The sequence below is a fragment of the Melospiza melodia genome, chromosome 5, assembly GCF_035770615.1.
Source record: "Melospiza melodia melodia isolate bMelMel2 chromosome 5, bMelMel2.pri, whole genome shotgun sequence".
Taxonomy (NCBI): domain Eukaryota; kingdom Metazoa; phylum Chordata; class Aves; order Passeriformes; family Passerellidae; genus Melospiza; species Melospiza melodia.
Window position 1 is genome coordinate 9370201 of NC_086198.1, and position 13598 is coordinate 9383798.

The following is a 13598-nucleotide window of genomic DNA, read 5'->3' on the forward strand; positions in this document are numbered from 1 at the left end:
CATGAATAGCTCGCCTATAAATATCCCATACTTCTGTTACTGCCAGGTTTCCTTTTTTCCTTTTCTTCCCTTTCCTCCACCCCTCAACGTGTCATTTGACATCATCCCTGTTTCCTTTTTTCACACTATCCTGGCAGGGCTCAGTCTGCAAGCTTAGCATGAAGATGTTACCTGCAACAGTGAGCTCCAGGCTGAATGAGTTCTCACCAGCTCGGTTGCTGGCGATGCAGGTGTAGATTCCAGCGTCTCTGGCTGTGACCGGCTCTATGATCAAGGAGTGCACCCCGTTCTCGCGCACCAGCATTTTGTGATTGCTGTCAGGGCGAATTGGTCTGCCATTGAGCTGCCAGCTTAGGTCTGGAGTTGGTAATCCACTAACCTTGAGTGTAAAGACAACAGTGGGAAATTGCTGTAGCCACATGAAACACTGGAGGAGTCTTGACTTGTTTCTTCAAGGAAGTTTGGTTTGGTTTGCTACTGCAAGTGTACCAAAAGATTTCAAGATCTAATTCTGTCCTGATTTACACATTGAGTCAGTTGTAGTCATTTACTTAACTTTCTGGCCAACTCCCTAAATTCCATGATGTCTTATGGGCGTGACTGAAAAAAGATCAGTGTGTAGATAGGCTAGAAGCTAAATAATAATACATTGCAAAACAAAAGGCAGGGTGACACCTTTTGTCTTTTTTATTGTTTGCTCTTCAGGTGGAATGAGAAGATACTCCTTTCTAGATTAACTTCTTGTTGGAAAGCTTGCAGACAAAAAGATGTTAGCTGACTAACTACTGACCTCTGAAGCTGCATTCCACTGAGGTGTGCCCTAGTGACAGCACCACCTTCACTAGTTAATGCTGGGTCTGTGTGGACAAGTCTTGCACTCTTGAAAGCTGTGCCACTTGCTGTGGGGACTGCTTCAGAGCAAACAGCTTCTCCCAAACAGGTCAGCATAAAGTAAACAGGAGTCACCCAAGCCTGAATTATTTCTGCTCAGCAGAGTCATAAATCAGGTTTATACTGTTTGAAACTTTTAACAGGGGTTCAAAACTCAAGTAGTGAAAAGACTTGAAATGTAGAAACACATTGTCTTTATAGTGTGTGCTGCTTCCCTCCACACCCCTGTGTAGGTGAATTCTGTAAATCAGTTTACTGTGAGCTCTAAGATTTGCCTGAAGCACTTTCATTGGACGGGAGGGAAACTTTTACTGTCCACTTACTCACTCATAAGCAATGAGAATAATTACCCTGCTAACAGGAGCCGAAACTGCCAATAGGCAAAATTGCCTTGAAAAGAAACCAATGTGGGTTTTGAGTCAGCTGATGTTATCAAAAGGCTGCTGGTACCCTTTGCATGACACTTGCCTTGCAGTCCATCCTGCATAGTTTTCCTTCTTGAACAGTCAGGTCTCCAGGAGCCTGCAGAAAATGAGGCCGGAAGAATCGTTCCTGAATTGGTTCATTTTCATCACCACTGTCCCTTGATCGAGATCGTGGTCTTAAAATAACATGAAATAAAGGTAAATTATTTTTTTTCTCTGCTAAATCAAAAGAACCATAATCACTTATAAGACTGGTTTGAATTTTAAACCACTTTAACCTATACCATAATCACCCCATATTTACACACATGCACTGGTAGCATTTGGCCCAGACTGAGTTGATTATTTAATTACATTCATTTAATTCACATCTTGTGACAAACTATGACCTATAAAACAATATCGCTGCAGAATAATAGCTTGTAATATTAATTAATTTTATGAATGATAGTATTTTTGTTTTGTCTTTAAATCACTGAAATACAAATAAAACAAGTTAGCCTTGGCATGTAGCTTCAGTTCCCCATTTCTAGTGTCCTGTGTATTTAACCCCTCACTGCTGCTGATTACACCAGAAAGTACATGGACTGTTCATTAGTCATGGTTCCCTTTCAGCAAATAGCAGCTAACTCATAATAGCTAAAAGCTAACTCATCTCAATTGACAAGAGACATTTCACATCAGACTTATCTTCTCTTGTTCTGCACTAGTGAAGACTGTGCAGAAAATGCTGTGTATTGAATTGCTGCAGATATATTTATTCCTCATTTAACAGGTTTTTTGTATGGGATACTCTTGAATATTTTCAATGCCACCAAACTGTGGAATTGAAACAATGAGAGTTTCAAATGTGAGAAATAGGGAGAATAACTTTGGTTGCTAGGTTTTTTTTTGTTTGATTTTTTTTAATATAAAGGTGCCATAAACAGTTCTATAAATAATAAAAACGAAAGAAAAATAGCTCCTGTCCCATACACAGTATCAATCACCTTAAGCTTCCACGATATCATTTAATTCATTTTCAGCATTGGCTATTCTTCGCTTTTAATTTGATCCAACAAATCTTTTTTCTACATGATTCCTCATTAAAGTAGATTTTTCTTTCTATTGAAATTAGATTATTCCATTTGTGTGATTTAGTAATCAAATAATCTTGAAACAAAATTTTATGTCCATTTTTGTCCTTGCCTGATGAGCTCCAGTGGTTTCCATTTTGGAGCCAGCTGCTGCCTACAGTAACATCGTGTGTAAAGAAGAGGAGCTACTCAAATATCCTCCAAAGACCTCTTTTATCAATGGCACATTACAGTGAAATTATCTTATTTGAATCCCACATCCTGTTAACTTCTGCCAGTGTTTTGTTTTGGCCACTGTTTGCAGTGTCCATGCTGCAGTACAGGTGCCCATATGCATTTTCTACTGCCCAAGGTCATTTCTCCAAGTTAAAATAATTCACAACAAAAAAGAGCCTAAAACCCTCAATGGTCACATTTGGAAAACATGCTCTACTACTACATGGGAGATAAACACTCCAGCTGCATGCTCTGCTCCACTGAGGCTGCTGTTAGAGTTGCTTGAACTTGATTTATTTTGCCCTGCTCTTGTTGTTGCCCTTTTTTCTGCTACTGCTGTGTTTGAATTAGCCAAGCATCACCTGTGCTACAGTACTCTCTTATTAAAAGCTCAATGTTGACTTTTTAATGATCATCACAGTTGTCAGACAGCTGTAACTAAGGGCAAATGGAGGGGCTGGGGGGGTTTGTGTAGATATCACTCAATACTGCTTAATAATGTGGGACTGGACACTGAAATGGGAAACACAGACTGACATCCCTGCACACACCAAGAGCTCATGTAACCCTTTAGGTGCCTAAATCCATGTCTGGAGCACTTCATAGTTTTTGCCACTTGAATACGTCTAAAGCTACTTCAGTAGGTCCAACACTGCAGCTCATAAGCACCTCTGAGCTTTAATTGGTGAGCTCCTGATCAGTTTTGGAGACATAGATGCCTCATGCAGGTAGATGGATGGAAGATGGAGAGCAATAAGGAAAAAGTGATATTGTTTAGTAATGAGTTCTGCAAGACCAACTAGAAATAAAGGTATCTAGTCAAGTGAGTGCTGCACGTGCAAACAACTCGAGCAAAATCTGCCTCCACATTATTGATGAGCATCCTGCTGATAAGATACAAAGTACAAGTAACTGATGCTTCATAAGGTTTTGTGAAGCTGAGACCAACAGATGACCTGGCACCACAGAAGTGTGAAAGCCACCAACTCATTGCTGCAGCTGCAGGAAAAGGCAGCACTGCTCAAAACTGGGAGGTGTGTGGGGGGAACATATGTTAAATAAAATGGAAAACAAGTTAAGAATTTGTGAACACAGATGTTGCATTTCTACCTCTTGGTAAGTTTACCTTAAAATCACAGACTTTTTTAAGCCTTTGCCTTGAGAGGTGAAACTAGGGTCATTTCAATTCTAAAATATTTTGTGGTTTTAAACAAATAATGAAATGAGTAGAGCCAAGTAGCTTCAGATGTCTAGGAATGACAAATTGCAAAAGACTGGAATAACTTGGACTCATTGTGGGCTCTCTGGAGTTGCAATGCAGCAATGTGATCAGTTTCAGCAGAACTGACATCATGTACTAAATGTGTCCAGGGGACACTCCATTGGTACAGCACAATGCACTGGGAATTTCAGTGAGTAAGAAGATGAAGAAGACTTTATGACTGGCCATGTGGTAATGATCAGTAATTTGGAATGAAGGAGATTAGGTTCAAATTAATCCCCTAATTGAGAGCAGGGTGATAGGAATGTTTAGTTTTAAAATCTTCTTTAAATCTCATGTATTTTATGATTTATTTTGGACTCTGGCTGCCATGGTTAAGTGACACAATGTTTGTTGAGCACCTTCTCATCTAAGGGATTGAGTCCAAGCTTTGTACACATCAGAAAATTCAAAAGTGGCCACCCACATTAAGGGATACTAAGAAAGTGATATTTGTCAGCTAAGCAAATTTCAGAAAAATACATTAAGAGTGAAATAGAACCCCAGAGTTCTGCCAGAACACATTCTGTAAGAGATTAAATATACTTCAGGAAAAAGCTTGTCAACAGTGTAACAAGTCATAAAATTAATTAAGCTAATAATTACACTTGTAATAAAAGAAGTAAACAAATTTTTGTTATTCTCAAGCAGAAAATCTTATAGAAATAATATCATAGTGCCATAGGAATATTACTTATCAAAAGTCAATGACAATAGACATGACAAATACCACAGTATATGGGAGAACAGTAATTTGGGATATTACATTAGAAAAGCCAATGGCAGGACTCTGTCTTAGGAAGGCTTTAAGTGCTCCCATTTCATCAGTCTTGGGTGAACCCTCTGATGGGTGTAGTGAGAACTCACTAAACAGAGATTCTGTGCTGAATGCTTACAGACACTGCTCTTCCAGAGCAAAGATAATGGAATAAGCCCTTCACATGGGTATTTTACAGGAAATAACAATCCCCAATAATTGCCCTAATCTTAATTAAACAGCTCTACAGAAATCCCTTCTTTCTAATTCATTGCTCACTGGACACCCAACCCAAAGCAACAGCAGCTTCTTGAGTGCCTGTCTCCATTAGAAAATAAAATACCAGCCAGAAGTGGCCTTGGACTTTGAATGCATTTGGAGAGATTGAAAAGAGCCTCCTCCATTATTACCTGAGGTTCTGTCCCTCACAAAAAGAGACACACACATTTGTCCTTCAGGAAGCTGCAGGAGTGGCAGCTGCTTGATGCTTTCACCCCTACCTATCTACCTTCCCCTCATCTTTGCTTTTAAAGCATTTTTCCCCTTTGTCACCCCATGTGCACTGACTTACTCAGCTGAAACCTGATTCTTCAGGGCACCTTTTCCCATCAGGGGTTAATGTGGACTTTCCATTTTTACCATTACCTGAAGGTGCTAAGTGCATTAGTGACTGGAGATGCTACAGCAGGTGGTCCCAGCCTTTTCTGTGCTGTTCTCACAGTGCAGCCTGTGAGGATATTCCCCTCCAGAGGCACTCTGAGCTTTGGGCTTAACACAAGGTGACACTGCAGAGGGAGTTGGTGGCCATCTCAGAGAAATGCTGGGAAATGCTTTCAGGGTTGCAGTTTGTTCCATGCAGGAATAAGACTGACAAGATCTTTTAACCAATCAGCCTCACTTCCTAACACTTTATAGCTACCAGAGGGGGGAAGAGAGCCTGTTTTACATGCAGCAGTTCTACATCACATACTAGTACAGTACTAACTGTTACAGAAGTACTTTCCTGGTTGTATACTGACTGTGTAATTACATGTACTCTGTATATTAGTTGGGCAATATTGAGATTCTACGGCTGTTGGAAGCATTAAGCAAAACACATGTCTTATTACAGCAGAATCCAGAAACCAGAGCCCTCACACTGCCTTGAAACAGTTCTGATAACCAAAATCAACTTTTTTTTGTATAATCTAAAGCTGTCTAAGCTGTGCTAAACAGCCTCATAAATGCTTTGGGCAAAGAAAAAAATTATTTGAAGGGAAAAATTCCCTTCTATGGTCCAAAACCATAACCCATAGCTTCATATGGGAAAAATTGTAAACTCACCAAAGATAAGTTTAATACTTTATTTCTGACTCATAATTCCTTATAAGAAACTGAACTGAAACATTAAATACTGAAATACTAAAATATTTCTAATGTAAATCTGATAAACCTCTTTGGCATGTAGTTATTAAATGAACACTTCCTAGAAGCTGCAGAAGATGGAGGATCCTGGTAGAATTCTAATCACATGAAATATTTTTAAAAAGCCTAAGTGACAAGAGCCTTCCCAGCAGCTGATAGTGTAATTTGAGATACTGAGTAACTAATAAACACCACAGAGAAAGGAGACAGGGAAATGTAAAGATATTTGGAATTCATGTCATTTCAGAGGTTGCTTATACTTCTGAGTGTACAAGTTCTGTAGCAATTTCAGACAGCAGAGGTCACATTTCCTCCTGAATGCCATGTTTTTAACTTGTCTGCTTACCTCACATTCTTTACCTTACCACAGTTATTTTGCAAAATCCATATTATTAAAAGGAAAAAAAAAAAGCATCAAATACCTTCTTATGTGAGGCTGACCTGAAGGTGACCAAGGACTGCGGCCTCTTTGATTTACAGCTTGAACCATCAGCCTGCCCGTGCAACTTACTCTGCCCTGTTAGGATGACAGAGAGAAGGAACATTAAAAGACTTAAAATATGTAATAATAAATGTTCAACCTGATCTGTTCGGGTTTTTTTCCTATTTTATCAGCTTCCAATCTAACACAGAACAGACTGGAATGACTGTGACTATAATACATTCATGCTGTTTATTTTAAAGACTGTTAATACCACTGGCAATCAAGTTCCAAGTTCATAATGACTGTTACTGATATGGGCAGGAGGTTTCCTCTGTGTGTGCCAAGTGGGCAGAAGATGTCCCATGATGATTGTTGTTAGTTACCAAAAGAGTTGCTGCCTCCAAAGTGGATTGATCTACTTCATCTGGTGGGCCCAAAACTCAAAAATCCCTCATTATTGTGAAAGCCAAAAGAATTTGACAGGGTATTTTTAATGAATGATAAATAAAACATGGTTCAGGTGTATTTGCCCCCCTTTTTTCTTTCACTTTGTGTTTTAGAAGGCAGGTTTTCCACCACAAGCAGTGGTCCTAACAGATTTGGGATGAGACTGCCCTGTAAGGGGTAAAAGCATCTGGTGGTTATAATAAATGACAGCTCTGCTCCCTGGGCTGGTAGCAGTAAAGCAACATCCATATCAGCCTTGCAGTGTATTTCAGCTCTAAGCTGTGGGCTCCATACTCAAGTCTGCCAGCATAGAAGTGACAAATATTTTTATCACAATACTTGTGGGGTTGCAAATAACAGTTCTTTAAGAACTGTCCAAAGCCCATAAAAAAACAATTTCACCAGGCTCACAAGCAGCCTTCAAATAGCAACAACTTTTGTGTTCCCTTAGAAATGAAGTCTGTGTCCCACTTCTATTCCCATGACCCATTTAGTCTGCAAGGAAAATCCCTGCATTAAAACAACCCATTAAAATTGTGCAAGACCCACAGCAATTCCTTGTGTAAAAGCTTTATTTTTCCCCTTATGTTACAAGACCATCGAAGACATCTGGAACAAATGAATTTCTATTTTGGGTACCACTGCATATTAATATTTTTCTGGCAGGTGATGAATACACATAGTTTGGGATCATTTCTGCATATTCCAGTACATGATGGTGTCACAAATAGAAGCACAAAGGGCAATAAGGAATTTGGATAGGAAAGATTAAGCAGGAAGCCAAAGATTTTGGAAAAGTCACAGGATGGAGAGGATGGAAACAATGAGTGGGAAGTAATTCATGAGATGATGTCCTAGAAACTAAGGGAACTCCAGCCTGAGGACTGTGGGTGTGTAATGCAAAGAAGCAGAGGGAATGGGATAAAAAGAAAGGTGAAAATAAGAACTCGATGTGAGCCCACAGAGTTCATAGAAAGAGCTCAGTTAAGGGATATGATCTCTAACTAAAGGCCTAAACCAGGCGAGGTTTTGTGTTTGTCTAGGCCCAGGGTCCATTTGCTCTGGATTAACTTCTATGGCAAATTTTACAACAAACCCCAGTGGTGTGTCAGAACTTTAATTCCAGCTCACTGCACTTTATGCCATGGGCAATGGGGCCTGCTGTGTTAACTACCATGGACAATCTCCAGGGTCTGTCAACAAGGCATTTTACACATAAATCCTATTATGTTAGCCCAGGTCAGGAGATGGCATGGACTGGCAGAGCTGTTATGAACTGAATCCTTTAATAAAACTGATTCCTTTGGTTTAATAAAACTGATTTCTATCAGCTGAGAACACATCTTTTGCTTTAGAGTTTGGTGATTCCAATAGCAATGACCAAACACAGCAGCAGCCTAGCAAATATCTGCCAGTCCATCGGAGTTCTGATGGGAGCTCCCTTATATTTATGTACTTTGCTCTCTTAAGGAAAGGCTGCCAAATTTGCCTAAGTTTGTGATAGTTTTGAGATGTGGACAATTTTCCATTAGAATTGAGAAGGCTTTGCCAAAATTATTTCCATTCAGGATGACTTAAAAGAATTGGAATCCAGATCTTTGAGTGTGAAAGGCTAGTGCATTAACTCACAGCCCTTCTTTGCCTCCATTGTGTGGTTAAATGCATAGCAAAAGCAAGCAAATAGTGGAAGAGATAAGTATGTTTGCTTGGGAATTACACTGTAAAAAGGAGGATGCTTCTGGTTCTTCTCCAAAGAGGGGAAAAAAGCACAAGCACAGAATTTTATCATTTAACAAAGCTGCTTTTTCAAGCTCCAAGCTGGAACCACACAAACCCAGCTCATTTTAGTACATCCAAAAATCCACTAACAAAGTAGTGCCATCATGACCAGAACTGGTAACCTGGGTCACTGTTGTGTCATTGAATGAACATTATCCTGAACAACAAATGCTCCAAAGTAGGCTGTAAATATTCAGGGACAGAGTACACTGCCCAAACACAAAGGCAGTTTGTTCAAGTTCTCCAAGACTTTGAATCACACAGTAACACTACACAGTGAAACTCTGCACATGCACCGAGACAACACTTAGAGGAAGATGAACAGGAGCATTTCTTACCTTAAGCATGCATATATTTTTAAACCTGTTGTGAAATTTCACAACTTAAGTGGTACCAAATATTGGTAACAATTGGTCTGTCATCTATGTGTAAAAGCTCCCAGCTTGAACAATTCCATGGCCTTACGCTATTTCATTAATATTTCTTTTATGTGCTTGACTTTTCTACATATGTAGAAATAATAATTAAACACCTATATTTAAGCCCTGCAGTTCATAGAATCTACCCAAAAGCTTCTCTCTGTGTGTTGCCTGTGTGCACAACCCCTTGTATTCCCAAGCCCTCTGCAGTATGAGCAGGACTGACAAGCTGACAAAAATGGCAGCATCACGCTGAGTAACCTAGCAACATGCATAACAGAGCACAACACTCCTGCTTAGACTGAACTCTGTCTCAGTGATCCAGTTTGTTATTCTAGTGTGATTCTGCTTGTGGGCCTAGTCTTGGCAAGATGCACTACAGAAGAAAATAATTCATTACATCCCAAAAGTTATGTTACTGCTTTGGTTTCTCACATGCAACTCTTTCCCCTCAATTTGCTGTGGTGTAGGAAAAGTGGATTGAAAAAGCTACTTCCATAGGATGAGGGATCTATAAGTTTGGCTGTGTCTAATGAACTAGTGGGCTTCTGCTGTGTACATCAATTCTTGTATTAAATCTGCAAAGAAAAAATGGCATTGCTAAACCAGTAACACTCTGTGTTTCAAAAAAGACCTGTATAAGATGAACACAGGACTGTTACAGAATAGTGCTAGATTTTTTTTTGCCTTACAGACTTGCAATTTGCCTGATGTAAGCGTGTTGAGGTGTGATATACTCCCACTCATTTAAAAAAAATTGGCCTCAGTCAGTGAGTAGGGTGAACAAAAGAAAGTTAAATCTCTGGACTGGGTTACTTCTTCTGGTAAACTGGATCTTTTTCTCCCTTTATATATATGTGCTAGCTGTGCTCAGTTAGAATACTGAGATGTTATCAGCTGAGACAACTAGTGTAAGACTAATTAAAAAATGATACCCCTCCCCCTGAAACCTCAAACCATAGGAAAAAAGCTACTGTTGAGTTGCTAATCTCTTGGAGATAGAAAGATGATGCAAGATGAAAACAGAAATCTAACTTGCATATTTTATGGTGACTTCATCATTTAATTAAATCATGCATATGTGAGATGAGATAGTTTTCTGAAGATTTATGTCCAGAAGGATGTTTGCTCTGGAGCCAAACCTTCATTTACCTGTGGGTTAGCAGCCATAATAGTGTAATTCCCATCATCATCCAGGGTGGAGGCTGCAGTATGCAGTGAGCAAGTTCCATCAGGTTCTCTTTGAATTCGGTAGTGATCACTCCGTTTAGAAATTTGCTTCCCATCTTTAAACCAATAAATCTACAGGAAAAAAAGCAAAGCACAGCTGGTAAGAGGTGGGTGCTCATTGCCATAATTTCTCATTTAATAGCACTAACAAACTGCTAAAAAATACCATAAATATATCAAAACCATAAATAGCACTAACTAACTGCTGAAACACTCTCTGGTAGGTAGTAAAAGAAAACTGCTTTGATCAACTCCTCATTCTATGAGTCACTTTCACTAACAGTTACAGGATTATCAGTGGTCCAAAGAGAAACAACGGCCTGGACAGTTTCCAACAGAAGGTACAGGTGCATAAGGGCTGAACAGTTCAAGAGCTGAAACTAAATGTCATTACAAAGAAGAGATTATTGATTTCAGAGATCACTAACTTTACATTTATTTTGCCTAAATCTGAAAAAGCTGCAGAAAAACCTTGAGAATGCTTTTGCCCTCTTTTCAGAAAATAAAAACATAAATAAAAAACGCAAGATAATGATAGGCTTAATTAATTCAGCGATGAATTAAATAGAAGCAATGATCTCACTGTTGAAACACCCATTTTGTCTCATATCCATTACGCTGAGTGGACTGGACCAAAGTGCCAGAGGGGACAGAGCTGCTCAGCTGGCAGTGAGCAGCTCAGTGTAGTGACATGATCGAACCCAACAATGTCACCCCGGTGTGACAGGCCAGCTACGCAAGTGGACAGCTTTGCAAAGTCATAGGAAATACTTCAAAGCAAAGCAGCACGTGGACATCCCTTAATAACTGCATGCCAGCACAGCTCCAAGCTGCACAGAACACTTACACTGGCTATCAAACAGAGGGCTTTTCCAGTACTTTTGATACATAATTTTATTCTCTGGCTGACCCAAGATATACTTTCAGTGAGCCAAAAAATGATGTATGTGGGATAATATCCTACAGTAATCCATGAATTACACACACAAAAAATGTACTTTTAGTGCCTCAAACTTGAAGGGAAAAAAATTGACCTAGCTTTCAGGAGGTTTTTTTTTTTTACATTATAATAATAAAGTAAAATCCCAAACTGATATCTGCTGGAATCAAAAGTAAATGTTGTATGCATGAACACACACAGAGGAATATCTGAAAAATGTTATACTAGGAAGGCTGTACTCAGCTGCCCAAATCCATATTTAAGTAGAACATTATTTACTTGTTCTTTCTGAAATGTGTACTACACATAACATCAACTGTGTTCAGCATTTGAGACACTTGTGAAGATACCTACATAATTTTTAGGAGGCCAACTCATTCAAAGTACAACTGTATTTGTCCTGGTCCTGCTGGGACTATTTAGCATGAGGAAAACACACATTTTGCTCAAGCTCATTCCTGAAGTGGGAATTTAGGTCTTAGGAGTGAGGAAAGGGCGCTGGCTCTCTAGTAAAAAATGAAGTGACAGAACAATGTGCAATTCCATTCCTGATAGAGTTTAATCTGCTGGGTTCTTCATATGTGCCAATGCTTCAAAGCTTGAAATTCACTCACTTGGGGCAAAGTTAAGGGTATACTTTTGAATTTAACAAAAAACAAGGGAGGATGTTTTTGGTGAAAATCAGTGAAAATTTTCCTTAAACATTTATTACTGTGTATGATTTTTATATTAACAGGCATTACGCGTAAGTTGAAATGATTTCATTTCCTCAATAGCTGGTTATACTTGTTTCCCATTTTGTCTGTCAGCAGCCTTGCAGAGGCTCTGTGGCCTGAACAAAAGGTTTAGTCATCTTCTTGTCTGCTGACAGAGCACTTACTGGAGATGTAAGAGATATCTGATCACTTACATACACATGCTAATGGGTGCTAAAACAACATTGCTGCAAAAAATGAGTTTTAACTTGCATGCTTTACATGTGTCATAATGGTGCTTGGAAATCTACTGCATTAAGTAGTAACTATTTAATAACAGTACACTTATCAGAAATATCAGGAGACATGCATGGAAATACACACAAATATTAATCGAACCAGCTATCCAAACATCATGGATATGTTGTCCAAAACTTATATCAACTGAGTTTAAAAGCATTGGCATACCATATGAGCAATAAATTCTTAATATTATTTTTATCTTACATGGAGTTAATAAGTAAAAGAGCACCACTGCAGGAGACAATGGTCCTTGCAGTGAAATATTTTCTTTCTAGGATAACTTTCCATAAATGTAGCATTAAACTACGTAAGCACTGAACACTGTATCTGGATTGCTTTTATTTGCACCAGATTTTCAGAAACCAGTGTGCAATGACTAGGAATACAATGGTATACACAGCACAAAATGGGGTTTGATCTTGGGCAGCACAAGCATTTTTAATCACCAAGAATTATATTCAGCCATGTGAAGAGTGAGCAGTATGAGATCTATGTAACATTGGTGTTTCAATTAACCTCTTGTATGGCATTGTCCTAATTCTGAGGAGAAATAATCCCTTAAAAAGAAGTATTCCATAGTCCCTCCTGTAGCACCACAGGTTTCTCATTTCAACGAGAAAATAGTTTTACATTACACCAAAGGTTATAACAAAGAGTAGGCTCAGATTTAAAAAGTCATACATATGAAGACAGAATTTGCACATCAGTATTCAATTTACATGGCATGTTCAGGGGAAAAAATAATCAAGCCAATAACTCTGCTTAGAAAAATCCCTTGTAATGAATGCCAGATTTTAGAAACACTACAGTCCTTCCCAAAGCCATTCCTTGGCCGACCTGACAGAATACTTAGAAAGGAGGAGCTTCAAGTTAGTAAATTATTTCCAGCTTTTCATTTGCCAGAGTAAAAAATTTATTTTTTTACTCTGGCAACACTTCCAGCTTCAACAAATGACAGCAGCCCTCAGCCATTGAGCTTTTCAAAACTGCTGTTTTGGAATGCTCTGGCAGATGAGGGGGAGAGGGCCTTGGACATTTGTGAAGCCTGGCTAACAAGCAGCCATATAACAGGACTGATATTGGTTCCATCCAAGCAACTTAACAAATTACACAAAGCATCTGCGAGTGAATGGAACAAAGGGCCAGAGTTCCAGGTGCAAGAGCAAATCCCTTCTTAATGTGCACGCTTTGACACTGCAGGAAAACAGAACATGGCTGTGAATCACAGGGCATTCTCATCAGATACTTCTCTGTAAGGCAGTCTGTAGGGGAAGTGCTAGGAATGTGGCTTCTTGGCTGTGCAATCCTTATCGCCCCAGTGAGGGAAAGAA

The 13598-nt window shown here is 39.1% G+C and overlaps 1 protein-coding gene across 10 annotated transcripts in view; it reads right to left on the reverse strand.

Annotated features, from left to right (window-relative positions):
* PALLD (palladin, cytoskeletal associated protein) overlaps positions 1–13598 on the reverse strand; it is a 187394-nt gene that overhangs the window by 4710 nt on the left and 169086 nt on the right. For all 10 annotated transcript variants that reach the window (XM_063156235.1, XM_063156236.1, XM_063156239.1 and 7 more), the window contains 4 exons: positions 10252–10401; positions 6453–6547; positions 1367–1492; positions 172–386 (listed from right to left, as the gene is read on the reverse strand). In XM_063156235.1, the coding sequence (XP_063012305.1) occupies positions 172–386; positions 1367–1492; positions 6453–6547; positions 10252–10401 (586 nt within the window). The remainder of the gene's footprint in view (positions 1–171; positions 387–1366; positions 1493–6452; positions 6548–10251; positions 10402–13598) is intronic.